Source organism: Ochotona princeps, chromosome 8 (assembly GCF_030435755.1).
Source record: "Ochotona princeps isolate mOchPri1 chromosome 8, mOchPri1.hap1, whole genome shotgun sequence".
Classification (NCBI taxonomy): domain Eukaryota; kingdom Metazoa; phylum Chordata; class Mammalia; order Lagomorpha; family Ochotonidae; genus Ochotona; species Ochotona princeps.
The window spans coordinates 63,010,446-63,028,004 of record NC_080839.1 but is presented as its reverse complement, the minus strand read 5'-3'; the positions used below and the strand labels follow the sequence as shown (position 1 = coordinate 63,028,004).

General features: G+C 44.5%; 1 protein-coding gene across 1 annotated transcript in view; it reads right to left on the bottom strand.

Annotated features, from left to right (window-relative positions):
- RBKS (ribokinase) overlaps positions 1 to 17,559 on the bottom strand; it is a 104,655-nt gene that overhangs the window by 43,118 nt on the left and 43,978 nt on the right. Inside the window, exons 6-7 of the mRNA XM_004582696.4 lie at positions 7,170 to 7,261; positions 1,581 to 1,769 (exon numbers count right to left, since the gene is read on the bottom strand). Of these exons, the coding sequence (XP_004582753.1) occupies positions 1,581 to 1,769; positions 7,170 to 7,261 (281 nt within the window). The remainder of the gene's footprint in view (positions 1 to 1,580; positions 1,770 to 7,169; positions 7,262 to 17,559) is intronic.

The following is a 17,559-nucleotide window of genomic DNA, read 5'->3' as shown; positions in this document are numbered from 1 at the left end:
GTCAGGATCTAAGAAGTCATCCTTTAGCATGAAATTTCTCTGAGAATCAGGCTACTAATTCCAATGTCCTTTTTTCCACAGCTGTTTGTAACCTCACTTAGCCCAAGGCCCAAGCAGTGCGTTTGCACAGGATTTCTGTGGAGGACATGCATTGCTTTGTCTGATCATCATCCACTTTGTCATCTTCTGTTTCTTATTTGACACCAGTGATGGGGATGTGCGTTGCCAGGGACTGCGCCAGGGAGAGCAGAGCTGGCAGGGAGAGGTCTCCAGGACATGGTTTACTGTCTGCATCTGCTGCGTCTCACTTCCCAGTTAGGTGCACCATATACATCCCTGCCCTGTGAAGGCCCCTCTGGCTCTTACAGCCAAAAGAACTGGTAACTAACTCGGGTCTGGAAGTGAAAGGCTGAACTCCTTCTGTGTGCCCATTCAGGTCTGACAGGTTGCTGTTAGCCAGGGAATATCTTATCTCACTTTAGGATTTGGAACAGTTTTAGTCTAATAAGGAATTTCTTTAATTTGAGGCTCCTGTGTTTGTTGATAAAATAGAACAAAACTTAGAAGTAACAAAAACTGGACTCCAGCTAACATGTTTTCTAATATAGCAGAATATATCACACCTTGAAAGCTGTTACCAAGATGTTAATTTCCTGCTATGGAAGCATTTCTTGTATTTATGTATTTTTCACAGCATTTCTGTATCCATCAGATCCCTTCAGGCTTACTTCTCAACATCAAAACAAACCAAAACATTTTTATAAATAATAAATCAATTAAAAAATATGTAAAAATCTTAAAATTTGTGTTCTTCCTCAACTAGTTTCCTGTCCCTGAAGTTTAGTTTTCCAGTGTTCTTCTAACAAGAAGACAACCATTTGCATTTCCCTGGCTGCAGAGGGGATCAGAAACCTTTTATCAAGCTGGTTTCTCTTTTCATTCTGACTGGAGTCATTAGCTGTGACTGGTCCACTTCACACATCTATTCTTCCCAGAGGTCCTTAACACAAAACATTCGTGTGGAGCTTGCACGCCTCACTGTGATCCCCTAGCCCTAGTTGCTTACAGGCAGAGTGAGCCTGAGCAGGTTGCTTCATTGGCCACATAAGGCCAATGACAGTGCCTGCCCCGTGTAACTGCTGAGGAATTACATGCAGTAAGTGTTAGCACCAGTATCAGCTGGCTGAAAGAATGACCTCTGTTAACTAGGGCTTCCAGACAGACTTGCTTACTGTCCACACTGCAAGCCCCGGGAGGGCAGGCACGTCCCCTTGTTCAGCACCTAGTCCACGACAGGTGTGTAATGTGTTCAAAAGGAGTTATTCAATTATATAGAGAGTACAGGTGTAATTTTGCTGAAAATCTGATTTTTATTATGGATGAGGAAACACAGGCCTAGAGAGGCAGAGTGGCTTGTGCAGATTCTCACCATGAGTTACAGAAGGCTTAAGATACAATTCTCCTGCCTGGTTGTGTTGCTCATCTACTATAATGCTTCCTAAGCCCTTAGTTCATTACCAGAATTTCAGTGTAGCAATTTGGTTACCAACAAATAAGGATTCTTAGACTTTAAAACCTACCGTGGTATCGACGGCCTTGACGTACTCGGTGGGAATGTGCTTTGGGACAGGCTCCGTCTGCGACAGCAGCACACATCCTTTAGCCCCTAGGGTGATGATGACCACCTGGCAGCCCCGCTCCAGGAGTATGGAGGCGGCCTTGCCAGCATCTGCAGGGCTGCCCACTGGAAGGCCAGTTAGAATTTCAGCCTGGAATACACAAAAGTGAAAAAGTAACCCATATCTACAAGTCACATTGGTTTTTATAGAAAATGGTTTTTTTGGGGGGAGGGGAGAAAGGGTAACAACAAGTATAATGGGATCCTTGATGGACACTGTAGATACTGCTATGAAAAAAAGAGTAAAAAAGTAAGCAGAATAACAAAAATAGCCAGAAAGAGCATCTCAGAGGCTGGTGGTGTAGCACACAGACTGTGCTGCAGCCTGTGACGATGCTGGCATCACACTGATGCCAACTAGCTTGAATTTTGGTGGCACCATTTCTGATCCAGCTCCTTGTTCAAGCCCCTGGGAAGGCAACCCAGTACTGAGTTATATATTTCATGTGGGAGACAAAGATGGAGTTGCAGGCTTGTGACTTTGGCTGGGCCTAGCCCTAGTCATTGAGGTCGTTTGGAAAGTGAACCAGCAGATGGAAGATTCTCTCTCGCTGTATTTATGCCTTTCAAATAAGCAAAACAGTTTTTAAAACTAGGAGGGATTTGATAATGGTCTGGATATTAGTATGGACTTATCCATTTTGGGGGATAATTTTCTTAGGTGTGGTTCTTTTTATAAAATACATGCTGATGTATCAAGAGGTGAGGGATCAGATCTGTAAGTAACTATCAACAAAAACAAAATATTTACTCCCTTTAAAAAAGATTTATTTTATTTATTTGAAAGAGATAGGGGAGATAGAGAAATTAATCTTCCATCTCTTAGTTCACTCCTCAACTGGCCACATGGTTAGGACTGTGCCAGCCAGAAGCCCTCAGCCTCTTCTGGGTCTCCCACACGAGTGCAGGGCCCAGGGACCTGGGTATCCTCTGCTGCTCTTCTCAGGTGAGGCAACAGGAATCAGAAGCGGAACAGCCGGGACGGGGACCAGCACCCAGAAAACGGTGCTGGTGTTACAGGTGGTAGCTTCATGTGTCACACCAAAATGCCAGCCCCTTTACTTGTTTTTAAATAAAATAAGAATAAATACATACATGGGAGGACAGAAGCAAATAGGGCAAAATGCTCACTGTTCATGTGGAAGGTAGGATCACTACACTGCTCTTTCAGCTGTCCTGCCTGTGTGATCATTTTCTGAATAAACAGTTTGGGGTTCAATGAGAAGTCTATCAAAGCAGGAAAGGAAGCTGGGGAGGAAGGAAAGGAGAAAGGAGAGGCCACTGCAATGACTCTGGTGTGAATTAGGCCATCTGCGGGTGTGGCTCTTGCAGGCCTCTCCTGGAGCAGGCCGCCCCTCTCTTCGTGCTGGTTCTAACTGTGCATGTTTGCAGACTATGTATTCCTGTTGTGTAGCTGTTTCTGCCAGAGAAGTTTGAAGCAGGGTGGGGTAGGCACTCTGGAGAAAAAAGCAATGGCCTGGCATTGATGGCATTGATGACTTTCCCCAAATCATTGAACCCTAGAAAATGTGGGGCTGGGAGAGAATCAGTGCTTCTTCACCAGGTTATAAAATGCTTTTTGGCAGAAGGGATGAGGGGCTTCAGGCTGGATTCCTGGCTCCCTAGGACCTCTCTAGAGTCTCTGGGAAAACTCTGTGGTTCTGAAGTAGTTTTTAAAAATCACTGAACTCCATGAATTATATGAAATTACTTTTAAAAAATATATTTGAAGAGACAATCAGTGGGGGAAGAAAGGAAACTCCCATTCCATCAGTTCACTCTCTAAATGCTTGTAACAGTTGGGACTGTGTCAGGCCAAAGCCAAGAGCTAGAAACTCAATCCAAGCCTCTGAGACGCCGCTGCCTAGAGTATGCATCAGCCGGAAGCAGGAACCTGTGGACTCCAACAGGCATCTTACACTGTGACTTGCCCAATGCATTGAATGCCCGTCCTTATGTGACAATTATTGACTAAAAAGTATATAACCAGGGCCTGGGGCATAGCCTAGTGGCCTTACACGTGCCAGGATCCCATGTGAGTGCCAGTTGTAAACCCAGCAGCCCCACTTCCCATTCAGCCCCCTGATCGTGGCTTGGGAAAGCAGTCAAGAATGACCCAGAGCCTTGAGACCCTGCATCCGCATGGGAGACCTAGAAGAGACTTCAGATTGGCTCAGCTCCAGCCATTGTGGCTGCTTGGGGAGTGAAACAGTGGGCGGAAAATCTTTCTGTCCTCTTTTGTATAGCTGCCTTTCCAATAAAAAGAAATAAATCTTTTAAAAAAGTGTGTAACCAAATTCTGTCTTCTCTGTATTATAGCATAACCCTATGCTCTTTCTTCCTGAGAATGCCTCCCTTACGTTTGCTCTGAACGCACCCAAAGTCATCCCCCAGTGCCTGCTCATTCTAGACTTCCATTTTCTCTGTTGCACAGGCTTCCTGAACTTGACCTTGTGCACAGACCCTTTCTGAGTTGCTTTTACTGTGAGTCCACTATTTAAAATAAATTTTGCATTGATCTTTGTTACTGGCACCACTTATGTCTGTTGATTTGAATGGCCCATTTCAGAAACACTGACATGTCTCCTTAACACCTCTTATTAAGTTATTCTTCAATGACAGAATCTTTAAAATAATAGATAATGCTACAAACATCCATGTGCCCACAGTCCATCTTTAACAGGGTTTTATATTTCACTTCAGTTGCTTTAGATACCTTTTAAAAACATTTGTTTAAAGATTTAATTATTTTTATTGGAAAGGCAGGTTTACAGAGGAGAGACACAATAGATTTTCCATTGTCCCCAAGTGGTCATAACTGTTGGAGCTGAGCCCATCTGAAGACAGGAGCCAGGAGTTTCTTCCAGGTCTCCCATTGGGTTCAGGGTCCCAAGGCCTAGGGCCATCCTCGACTGCTTTCCCAGGCTTCAAGCAGGGAGCTGGATGGGAAGTGGAGCTGCCAGGATATAAACCAGTGCCCATATGGGATCCTGGCGAATGCAAGAAAGCCAACAGGCTACTGCGCTGGGCTCTGCTCATTAAGTTTTTGAGATCAATTTCCTTCAAGATAAGAGTTCATTTACTTAATAAGAATTTACTATGGCCAGAGTGTGCAGGACACAATGTGGGCTGCAGAGAGGGTGAGAAGGAGGGAGGGCAGGCTGAATGAGACAAAAAAATTATTTACTATGTGCCAAGTTTGTGCATGTACACTGTAGAAGTGTTATATAGTAGTGATAACTGTATTAATATATATTAATTTTAATAGATAATTGTCATATGATACTCATATAACATTGTGCAGTTTATAGATTACATGTATTAATATATTTTATAATATAACATGATTAGTTACTATAGTGTTATAGTAATTATAATTAGATATTATCATACATACATTATATATATCATACTTTCCATTTTTATATCATGATAATGGCAATATGCACAGATGTTGGTGCCAGAGTGGACCTTCCTGCATTAGCTGATAGAATGGGGTGAGGGCTGGCATTGGACCCAGCAGTTAATACCCTTGTTTCCTGCAGAGTGGCTGTGTGGGTCTCCTGTCTCTGGCTTCTGACTCCAGGCTCTTGTTAACATGAAAGCTGGGAGGCAATGGTGACAGTCCAAGAAACTGAGTTCCTGCCATCCAGGTGGATCTTGACTGAGGCTCTGGCTCCTGGTCTGGGCCTTGGCACAGCTCAGCAATGGCAGGCATTTGAGAAGTAAGCCAGGGGATGGGAGCTGCTCTCTCCTTTCTCTCTCTCTCTCTCTCTCTCTCTCTCTCTCTCTCTCTCTCAACACACACACACACACACACACACACACACACACACACACACACACACACAAGGATGGGGCAGAAAGAATGTTGTATAACTTAGGAAGGTGCAAAGCCAAGTCTTACTAGCCAGCAAGGCTTCTGCCTGGTATTCTCTCTTGCACGAGGCTGATTTCAGAACCCAGGTGTAAGGCACTGTGAGAAAATCCAGGCCACCAGGAGAGGCTAGTGGTGAGTGTTCTGGCCAATAGTCCCTTTATGCCCCAGGGAACAACCAGCACCCCACTACTGCACGTGTGAATAAAGGAGGCTTCAAATGATCCCAGCCCTTTGCCTTTTTGAGGTTTTCCAAAGAAGGTCCCAAGCATTGTGAAGCAGGGACAATCCATGCTGTGTCCTGTCTGAATTCCTGAAGCACAGAAATGATTAAAATAATGACAAGTCATAATTTCCACGATCCAGTACATTTGGGTGCAATCTATCACACATCAACAGACAACTACATACACAGGGAAAGTTGCTGGGGATTGAAGAGTAAGACAAGATGCCCTTGTCTTCACAGAATGTGTAATTTAATGGAGAAGACAGAAGAAATGAGTAAGTAATGTGAAGGTAATGAGTGTTTCAGGAACAAATACAGTCCTTGTTAAGTAAGCAGCAGGGAAAGCTAAGCCAGTGAGGCAGCTGAGGGTAATCTAGCCTCTTGTGAAATGGTCACTGTGTCCCACAAATCCTTTTTTCTAGCACAGGGCCTGGTCATGGTGGCTGTTCAGCAATCCTGGATAACCTGTTGTGTCTTGTTAAAACTAGTTTCCTTGTTGCTGTCTTTTTGTATCCTCTATGTTTTGAGAGATGAAGTTCTCAAGCACATAGGTCATGAAGTTCTAGAAGCTTTTATTCTGCTTTTGAACCACATGGAAAATGAACCATTATAGTTCACGAATTACTTTCTCTCTGCATGCTGCATTCTCCAGTGTGGATAATACACCCTATATCCTCTCAGTGGGAAAGAGTTTTGATCTAATGCTGCAAGACCGTGAAAAGGGAAAAATATTGAAATTTACTTCCTAAAAGATTGAAGACTGACTGGCACAGTGTTCGTACACGTGTGGGACAAGGTGACCCTTGTGACCCTCAGGTGGACTGAGGTTGCATGCCTCTTGGGACAGCCCATAGGTCTCCAAGCTATCAGTGGAGAATGAAGTTGGGGCCATCATGGGGTCTGCACAGTGGCAGGTAGCAGATGCTCATTAGAGATGCCAGATAAAATACATGGAGCTCAGGTACATGTGAATTTCAACCAGTTTCACAGTAAAGGTATCTTGGGACACTATGGTCTATCTGAAATGCAAATGTAACAAGGCATCCTGTATTTTTATTTGCTGCAATTGGCAACTCTGATAGTAATTAGTCTGCAGGAAATGGAACAATTAGAAAATAAAGTACCAACAGTGTGAGGGCAGAGAGGGGACTAAAGTCAACTAAAGCTTGGTATGTGTCAGATGATGGGAGTGGCTCAGAATCGTTTTCTCTGCCAGGATTTACTAATTTCCTTTTCTGTATATCCCAGTAAAGTGAAAATGCAGTTTTCACTGAGCCCAAAAATTTACACATGATCAAATGATGTGGTTAATTGTGTCTCTCTGCTTTATCCATTGGCATTCAAGTCTTTCGCTTTCTCATAGAATGACTCAAAGAATCTGGCGTTACCTCGCTTTCGTTGCAGCAGAACACACTGGAGAGGGTGTAGAAGCGGGGATCCAGGTCGGCAATGGCAGGGGCTGGATTGAACAGTGTTTTCACTGTGGGAGAACAGGAAAGCGAGTCAGTGGTTGTCACATGTAGCACTCAGCAGGGAAAATCTCCAGGCTCAACCATTTTGGTACTGCTTAGATGAAGAAAAGTCTCAGGTTTCCATTTCCAGGATAGCCTGATACCAATTCCTTCTTATGTTCATTTTCTTTAAGTCCACTTTATGAAATTTTAGCTTCAAGGGAAAGCATCAGTATTTACAATGTGTGATTATATAGCTAAGGCAACAACAAGGACATTAAGAAGTAAAAACTTAGTCTTAGAAATTACTTCATAGGTAGTTCTTTGTTAAAACATGTACTCACCAGAGTACTCAAAAATATAGGTTTGCCTTCTTTTTCTCTTAATAAAGGCCACTAACTTGTGTGTTCTATCCCTCTTAACTACAGATCTATAGAGTGAAATCCTCTAGCTGCAGTTCTCAGAGACTCTTCTAGAGCGTCGGTCCACAAACTGGCTGCAAATCAACATCACTAGGAGAGCTTGTAAAAATGCATGACTCCTGCACTGTCTCTCAATCCTGCTCAATCAGAGTGGTGCTGCAGAGTACGATCAAGGACTCTGAGCATTTGCAAGTCTTCCTGGCTCCAATCCACTCTCCATTCTCACGAGACCCTGACCAGCATGTGGCTAATGGAAACCGTCTGCCACTTTGGGCTGGGGAGTCTCCCTGGTCTACTTCTGTAGCCTCTTCGGGCTTAAGATTTTGGTCAGTCAGTGGGTCTTGTCCAGTAAGGTCTATCACTTTCTGCACATTTTTGTGATTTAAAATCAAGAAGGTTCACCCACAGAAAATCTATGGACTATCTTTGCTCAGATTTTTGTACAGGTCCTTGTGCAGCTTGAAGTAGAAAGTGGGCATCAAAACCCTGTATATAATGTTGCACAGTTGTAAAGGATTTTGACTGTTATCACATTGTCTTTCATTCACAGCCTAGTGCACCATCCTGCCACTCTTTCTTTCTGCTCTCTGCTCAAATTTGTAGCCTGGCAACCATTGGTGGTCCCACTGCTGTAAGGTCTTAAATGTCAATTATGCCTCAAGGCCCTCATTGCCCAACATTCTAACACACTCACTTTTCAGGTGTCCAGAATAATCTACTGTTCCCTATTTCTGAAGTATTTAGCTAAAATACCTTGTGGACCTAGAGTGATCCTCAACTATGCATTCCTTCGCACATTCCTCAGCTTAATGTGGATTTGCAGGGCAGTCATTCCTAAAAAGTTCCATTTTTCTTTTCTTTGTGTGTGTGTGTATGAAAAGATCCCTGATCTAGCTATTTCTTTTCTAAACCTATCCTACAGAAGTCCACAAGCATGCAGAGATGATATATGATGATGCCTACGCAGTTCTGTTTATAATAGAAGAAAAAACAAAATGAAACCAACACATCAAGTGGGATTGGCTTAAAAAAGTGTAACAGACATTGGCTATATAACACACCAGTTATTAAAAGGAATGAAGTGGGCAGGCATTGCAGTCTAGGGAGTTATGCTGCTGCTGGGAGGCCAGCATCACAGCTCTGCGTTCCAGCTGAGTTCTGAGTGACCTGGCTTCCAATCCAGCTTCCTGCTATTGTGCCTGAAAGCAGCCAGTGATGACCCCAGTGCTTACACCACTACTGCCTACATAGATAGTCTGGTAGAGTTCCAACCTCTCAGTGTAGGCTGGATCCTGTGCCAGCTGTAGCACTTGGTGAGTGAACCTGTGAATGGAACATCTTGTCTCTTTCTCTCCCCTTTAAGCATAAGGAAATAAACGAGTAAACTAAAAGAATGATGTTTATTTCTATTTTGTCAGAGAAGTCAGAGAAAGACTTTGCAAGTGAAAAACCTAGTAGTTTTTCTTACTAATCCTACCCCTTTTAAACAAAATAAATGAAACGTAACCATATGGACATTTGTATTTATGTGCTTATAAGGAGAGGAAGTCCGAAATGTTACTCATTACACTAGCAAGTAATTAGTGATAAAAGTAACTGTGATGGGAATAAACCTAATTATAAATTAAGTGCTGTACATCATGTAAAGATACCATTTTAAAAACATATATAGTATGTCACATTCAAAACAGGTATATTGGGGGGCTGCAGGAGGGAGCATCTTGCTCGGATCCCGATCCCAGCCACCATGTGCTCATGGTGAGCTGGGCCTGGGCCCACCTGGATTCGGGGGCTACTTCCTTTCGGGTGAGTACACCGAGGGGGGGAATCTCTGGGACTGGGTGGGTCCAGGGCCCACCCATCGCCCTCATTGGGCGGTGGACGGGATTGGGTGGGGCGCAACCTTGGGCCTGTGGGTTTAAACTTCAGCAGCCAGGAGGCTGCTGGGGGCTGCAGGAGGGAGTGTCTTGCTCGGATCCCAATCCCAGCCACCATGTGCTCATGGTGAGCTGGGCCCGCCAGTGCACCATTTGGCGCCAGGCTTTGTTTGCTGGCCGCCCGGCAAGGGAGCTCTGGGGTATTGGTTGTCCGAATCGCTGCTTTGGTAGCTTCAGGCTGACCCCACTGTTTCTGGGATCTGAGTCAATCCTAAAGATTCCCAATGCCAGTAACTCTTCCCTTGAAGAACTTCTAATCACTTAACAATGCTGAGCTGTGAACACCTATCATGCAAAAGATAGGCTCCGGCTTGTCTAGCAGGATATTGTTTTGCCTGACATGATGATGGTTCAGGAGACTGGTCACATTAGGCAGGGCCATAATATCAACTAGCACTCTAGAACCTTATCCTGGGGTGGATTCTGTGCAGGATGTGTGGGCCACACCCTGTAGAAAGTTTAGCCCCACTGGTAAACCTAAAAGTTTGGGTGGTTATGGACTAAGCTAGGTGTGACCAAGGAGCCTGCCATCAATCACAGGTAAAGGGACCTGTGACAGACTGGACTGGGCAAGGCAGCAGCACCCAAATGTGCATCCTGAATAGGGTGTGGGGTGGGCCGGGCTGCAACATTCACCAGCTCATACAAGGCCAAATGGGAGGCCAGAGTACACCGGGCACTGGCCTAAAACCCATTGGCATGTATGAGAACTGGGTGTGGGAGTGGATCAAGTGGAGGAATTTGGGAAACTCCCCTGGCGAGTCATAGCTCTCGCTGGTGAACATGGGGTCCAGACCTGGGGGTTGGACAAGCTGGGCAAAGTAGCTCCATTGGTCATCGTGTGAATTGGTAATGGAGTGCGATATACTGGGCAGGACCAAGCAAGCCCTGGACTACAAGCCAAACTAGAAACCAGCATGGAACACAGGTCATGTGGAGCTAGGCTCTTGTACCTACTGGTCTGCATGAGTCAGGGATGCTAAGACATAGGATCTAAGGCAGAGGCTGGGACAGGTGAGGGGCTGAGCTAAGCTGAGTCAATTGCAACCACCAGCTGATCAGGGTGATGGACTGTGCCGGGCCCTGTGCTTGCTAGAACATATAAGAATCTAGTCTGGGAATACCTCAAAGTTTCTTTGGAGATCTCCCCAATCAAACTGCTGGACTCAGAACTCTAACCAAGAAACGACAGAAGACAGAACAGGTCAATCATTCATCTCAGCTATAAGTTGGCAGCGAAATATGGGGCAAACGGAGACTTTATGATGGACCATATCAATCAGTGGATGACCCCATCGAGCGAAAGGGGCAGTGATTCGTAACTGGAGAACTATTAAAACCACTTGAGCAAATATCTCAGAGCATGCCCCACATCCGGGACTTGGGGTGGGCGGGAAACTGGGTGCGGCTTCTCCCTCAATATCCCCCTTTACCTCAGATACATGATGGAAACAATATGGACATAATAGTATTACATACTTCCCTATACCCCCTGAACCTTTTTTTGTTCACCATAATTAACTATGTAAAGATTGTCAACAACTATACAATAAAATAAAATAAATTAAAAAAAACAGGTATATTGTGGATGAAATGACAACATATAGGCTTTGCTTCAACATAATCTAGAGTGGTGGGGTTAGAAATGAACTGTGGTACCAATGAAGTAAGACTAGCTATGTGTTGATAATTCTTTTTTTTTTTTTTACATTTTATTATTATTCATTTTACTATACAGTTCCATAAGCTCCTGGTATTTCCCTTATCCCAGCCCCAATTTCCCTCCCCCCCCCCCGTTCCTCTATATCATTGCTAAAATATAGTTCTTCATACACAGTCATATGTCCATCATTGCAGGCATGGATAATGGCAGAGAGTCCAGACTCCTATTGTAAGTCTATCTTTGTCTGGAAGCAGAAATGCATGCTACATTGTATCCTCACATCTGGATGTTAGTCTCCATTTCACAGCTACTGTACATCCCCTCAAATGAAAAGTCATCTTACAAAATCAACAATAGAAAGAAAAACAGAAATTTACAATGCCATGAAGTTAAATGACACGTTACTAGATATGACAGTCTCCATTACACAGCTACTATACATCCACTTAAATAAAGAGCACCAAAACAAAATCAACATCAGGGAGAAAAAAGAAATTAACAACACTAAGAAGTTAAATAACATGCTACTAAATGACTAATGTGTAGCTGAAGAAATGAAAAACAAGAACCCTCTTTTTTTTTTTTTAAGATTTATTTATTTTATTACAAAGTCAGATATACAGAGAGGAGGAGAGACAGAGAGGAAGATCTTCCGTCCGATGATTCACTCCCCAAGTGAGCTGCAAAGGCCGGTGCTGCACCTCATCCAAAGCCGGGAACCAGGAACCTCTTCCAGGTTTTCCACGAGGGTGCAGGGTCCCAAAGCATTGGGCCGTCCTCAACTGCATTCCCAGGCCACAAGCAGGGAGCTGGATGGGAAGTGGAGCTGCTGGGATTAGAACCGGCGCACATATGGGATCCCGGGGCGTTCAAGGCGAGGACTTAAGCCGCTAGGCCACTGTGCCGGGCCCAACAAGAACCTTCTTGAAGAAAATGATGCTGCTGTATGATCTACGAGTCACTGAATGATTTAATCAGAAGAAAGTGTTTTGAAGAGATGAAACTAACAGAAAAACAACAAAATCCATGCGAAATAGTTTCCGCTGATCTTCGTTCGTGAAGTGTGTCTCCTCCAGACAATAAATAGATGTTGTTTTGTTTTTTAATCCAGTCTACTAATCTATGACGCTTGGTTGAGCTTAAGCCATTTACATTCAGAGTTTAACATGTATGGGTCGTACTTTGGTCCTGTCCTTCTAGGAATGGGTTGTTCATTGGTTTAGTCTTCTGTTGTCATTTTACTGGGATATTCTTCCCGTTTGCCTTTGGTTTTGGTAGGTGCTATTCCTCTTTTCTGTCAAGAGAACATCTTGAAGTATCATTTGTAGGGCAGGTTTGGAAGAGGCAAATTCTTTTAACTTTTCTTGACTGTGGAAGAATTTTATTTCATTTTCAAAGACAAAAGAAAGCTTTACTGGATATGTTATCCTAGGCCGACAGTTTTTTTTCTTTTAGAATCTGGAATATGTCACTCCATTCTCTTCTTGCCTATGGAGTTTCCTATGAGAGATTTCCTGTGAGTTTAATTGGCATTCCTCTATATGTCAATTGATTTTTTTCACGTGCACATTTAAGGATCTTTTCTTTATGTTCAATTGAAGAGAGCTTGATGACCATGTGTCTTGGTGAAGATTGCTTTTGATCAAGCCTGTTGGGAGTTCTGTGCCCCTCCTGGATCTTGTTTCCCAATTCTTTCTCTAGATTAGGGAAATTTTCCTTCATTATTTCATTTAAAACATTTGCAAACTCAGCTTCTCTTTCTGCACCTTCTGGGACTCCCATAACTCTTACATTTGGCCTCTTAATAGTGTCTTTCAATTCTTGAATACTTTTTTTGGCTTGATCCAGCTCTGCCTCCAGCTTTTTGTTTGCTTCCCCCTGATGACAGGAAATATCTTCCAATTCTGAGATTCTTTCTTCTGCTTGCTTCATTCTATTTTGGAGACTCTCCTCTATACTTTTAATTTGCTCTACTGTGTTCTTAATTTCTGATATACCAGCCTTGATTTGCTTTATTGCTTTCTTAAATTCTCTGAACTCTTGCATGAGCTTCTCATTTTTGATCAGAAAATGAGTCTTATCAATTCTGTATGCCCCATTTTCTCGATGAGTTCCTCAGTTAACTCTGAGGTTGGCATAGGGTTTTGCTCCTTTACAGGGGAGTTTTAGGTAATGTTCATTATACCTTTGTCTCTTCTTTTGCTCTTGGTCATTGCACTTCTGGTTAGCAGAGTCTTCTCCTTGGGGCAGGTTTCTAAGCTGTGTCACCCACAGGTCTACAATGTGATTTTACTTATTGCAGTTGGTACACAACTCTTTGTTTGCAGCCACTTGTGCCACAGCCTCCAGCGAGTTCCAGGTCTGGGTTCTTATGTCAGATTTCCACCATGGTCTCCACAGCCCCAGCTCCTGGCTCATCAATCTCCACCTCCTGTGATACCGTGCTGAGGCTGCACCATTGTCTCTGCAACCTTTCTCCCACTTCCGGTTGGAGCAGGTCCCAGGATTAGAGAGACACCAGGTGTCCTATATAGTTAGGTTGGTGGTGGCACTGATCTTCCTGGAACCTGTTGGATATTAGGTCTGGGTGCCACACGGACCTATTTTGGCTGGTACGATGCCACAGTTGGTATTATTTTCCTGTGGGACCAGTGCAATCTGTGGAACTCAGTGAGTTCTCATGAGCTCAGCACATGCACAGTTCACTGTTGTCCCCTGAAGTCCTAAAGTTATTGCCACAGTGTGCAAAATGGTGCCTGACGTACCAACTACTTGAGTTCTTGATCTGCTGGCCATCAGGGTCTGAGGGCTACCCAGACCTGTCTTGGGTGTAACCTGTAGAATGCCACGTTGCTGTAGTTCACTGAGTCAGAAATGAGTTCACTCCCAGCTCAGCAGCGTATGCTCAGTCCTTTCCCTTGCCTTTGACTCCTTACGCAAAATGGTGCCCAATTCGGCTCTTGGGGGATGAGGGGGCTGTGAAATCCACCCTGTTTTCGCACTGCCCGTCTGGGATCTGCTGCTTTATAGTGATGAAAGAAACAAAGAATTAGGAGATGCAGTTAATCAAACAAGTATGCAAATCTGTAACACAGAAGATGGAAAGAAAGATGTCATCTGGGATCAGGCTAAACTAGAGAATACACAATGTGCTGCAGAGGTGAGGATTACGAAGTAGAATTGACGACTTCTCTTGACTGCCTCTCAGGGGCTGGCATACTCATGTCAATGATGATGGGGTGGCCTGGAGGAGCAGACGGAGAGGCTCACAACAGGCAAAAGTTATTGTTCTTGTTGCCACAGAGAGCAGAAAGTCCCGAGGACCAGCTGGTGGAAACAGAGGGAGAAAATACCCCTTAGCAAAGCAACTGTGAGAAGACTGGGATGCCCCAAATCCAAAATCCTGCTATGGGTGTTCTGTAGGCTCTTTTCTATGATGTGAGCAGCAAAAGCACCCAAAGCTTGATCTCCCTGCTGGAAACTGCTACACAGAATGTCCATTTGGTCCGCCAAGAAAGTCTTTGCCAAATAGAAAAGGATTGGAGTCGCATTAAAACATGCTTTGTATCACACCTAGAATGTGGTCCTGGAAGTCGTATTATCTCCATGATTGTCATTGTGCCTGCAATGTTCCACTTGCTTTGAAATGGATGTCAGAGTAGAACCCAATACATAATTCAGTCAGGCGCAGCAGCGTGACTCAAGGCTACATGGGGCTATGGAGTCTTTGACATTGTGGCTGTTCTCTCCTTCACTCCAGTGCCTGGATTATGGTAAAGAGAGAAGAGCATTTGGGGAATATATCTAGGGATGTAGGCTCTTTCCCTCTGTATTTTAACAACTCATATGTAACCTAGTTAATTCAAGTTTCACTCTTGGCAAGCCATAAAGATAAGGAGATGGGCTACTAATGCTCAGGCGGTGAACATGGTGAAGCTGTCACCACACCTCCCAGAGGTGACTTGGAGCAGCGAGCACTAGGCCACTTTGTGGACTCTTGGTGCTGACCAGGTCACAGGCCTTGTGCACCCAGCTCTGTGATCGGTCCACAGTGACATCAGAGGAGTGTGAGAGCTGTTAGATCAGGCCCAAGGCAAGAGACTGACTGATTTGAGCAAGGTCCCCCCTTTGCAAAGTGATTCTGGATTCACAGCCACGCTTCCTGATTGCCAAACCAGCGTTCTCCTGTCGTTCCATCAGTCTTCCTTCATGTGAGACGGAATGCATAGTGAATACACACACTGCTCATGGTACAGAAGCTAAGCTATGTCTGCTGGTACTACCAAACAGGGACTTGGGCAGAGAAAGCTGCCAGCTTGGAGGGGTTCTGGACAGAGACACATTTGTGAGTGTGTATGTGTGGTTCAGGGTTGTGTGGGTAGCAGTCCCCTTTGTTTCTTGAGCACCCAAAACAATCAAACCTTGGGCCCATGTTGGACAGGGTTAAACTGGATGGCTTTTACTTTTCAAGAGACACTGTTTAATTTTAATATAGTGTCTGGGAGATAGAGGGTGGTCTGAAATCTGCACTTCCTCAAAGTGTGTTGTTGGTTGAGCAAATTAGTTAATAGTGCTATGAGTCTTGGTTCCTAACTTTAATGCCTGCTACATATTTGTTCCAAGATTTTTCTCAGGATGAAATGGACAGGAAAGTATGTTATAAACTGCAAAGTACATATAAATGCAAGGCATTACTAATCATATTATGGTACAAGAAATGATGCCCCATTAATACTTAAGGCACTCTGGTTCTTAGCAATAACAATAAGGAGACAAGGTGACTGAGGCCCACTCCCACCCTCTTCTGGGAGAACTTCCAGTCCTCCATTCAGTGGGAAGAGCTGTGTATCTGATGACGGAGGAAGCACTTAGAAACCCCTGATCAAAGGACAGCAGAGGCCAGGTGACCTGCCCTTCCAGAGGGCTCCAACCTGTGGAAGGATGGCTCCTCCACTGTGGCTGTGGAGCCTTCCTCTCCTTCATGAGCTGGGTAGGCCCCAGGGAACCAGAGTCAGCTGGAAGAAGCAGGGGTGTCTGAGAAGCGAGGGGCAGCAGAAGAACAGAGGCATGACATGAGAATATACTTTGATCCGAACAAAGGAAGACAGGAGCAGGAGTGGAGTGGCATGCTGCATTCCCATCACCCGGCCGAGATGGGCACAGAACAGGGAGTACATCAGACTGTCTGTGACACTACGAGAAAATGGAACCGAATCGGGGTTTTGGCTTACAGTTCTTCCTGACAGCTTCGAGTCCATTAAAAATACATTAAATGTCAGCGAGAATTTGCCATGGCATGTTGTTTTGCCAAGAGGAAAATTTGTGAAATCATGACATACATTTTAAATGAAATCACATCAGTACCTTCCATTGCATTTACTGCTATGAAGAACACTATGCATGTTGGGAGAAATTACTTTTGTAAACGCACACACACACACACACACACACACCCCTCCTTTTTTTTTTAAAGTTTTATATATTTTGGAAAAGAATTGTAGATACTTCTACTTTCTCACATAAATCACAGAATTACTGCCACAATATCAAGAAGACATAGTCTGGGGGCCTGGCAGCATGGCCTAGCGGCTAAAGTCCTCGCCTTGAACGCACCAGGATCCCCTATGAGCGCTGGTTCTAATCCCGGCAGCTCCACTTCCCATCCAGCTCCCTGCTTGTGGCCTGGGAAAGCAGTCGAGGACGGCCCAATGCTTTGGCACCTTGCACCCGTGTGGGAGACCTGGAGGAAGCTCCTGGTTCCTGGCTTCGGATCAGGTGCAGCACCGGCCGTTGTGGCTCACTTGGGGAGTGAAACATCGGACGGAAGATCTTCCTCTCTCTCTCTCTCCTCCTTTCTGTATATCTGACTTTGTAATAAAAATAAATAAATCTTTTAAAAAAGAAGACATTGTGTGTAGAGTGGCTACTTTTTTAAAAAAAGATTTATTTTTATTGGAAAGACAGATGTACACAAAGAAGGAGAGATAGAAAGGAAGATCTTCTGTCTGTTGATTCACTCCCCAAGTGGCCGGAGCTGAGCCAATCCAAAGCCAGGAGCCAGGTGCCTCTTCTTGGTTTTCCGCACGTGGGTGCAGGATCCCAAGGCTTTAGCCTGTCCTTGACTGCTTTCCCAGGCCACAAGCAGGGAGTGGATGGGAAGTGGAGTTGCTGGGATTAGAACCGACACCCATATGGAATTCTGGCGCATACAAAGCAAGGACTTTAACCACTAGGCTACCACGTGGGGCCCAGTGGCTACTTTTTGATTGTTGCAACCACATAGATAGGTAGATCAGGATATTATC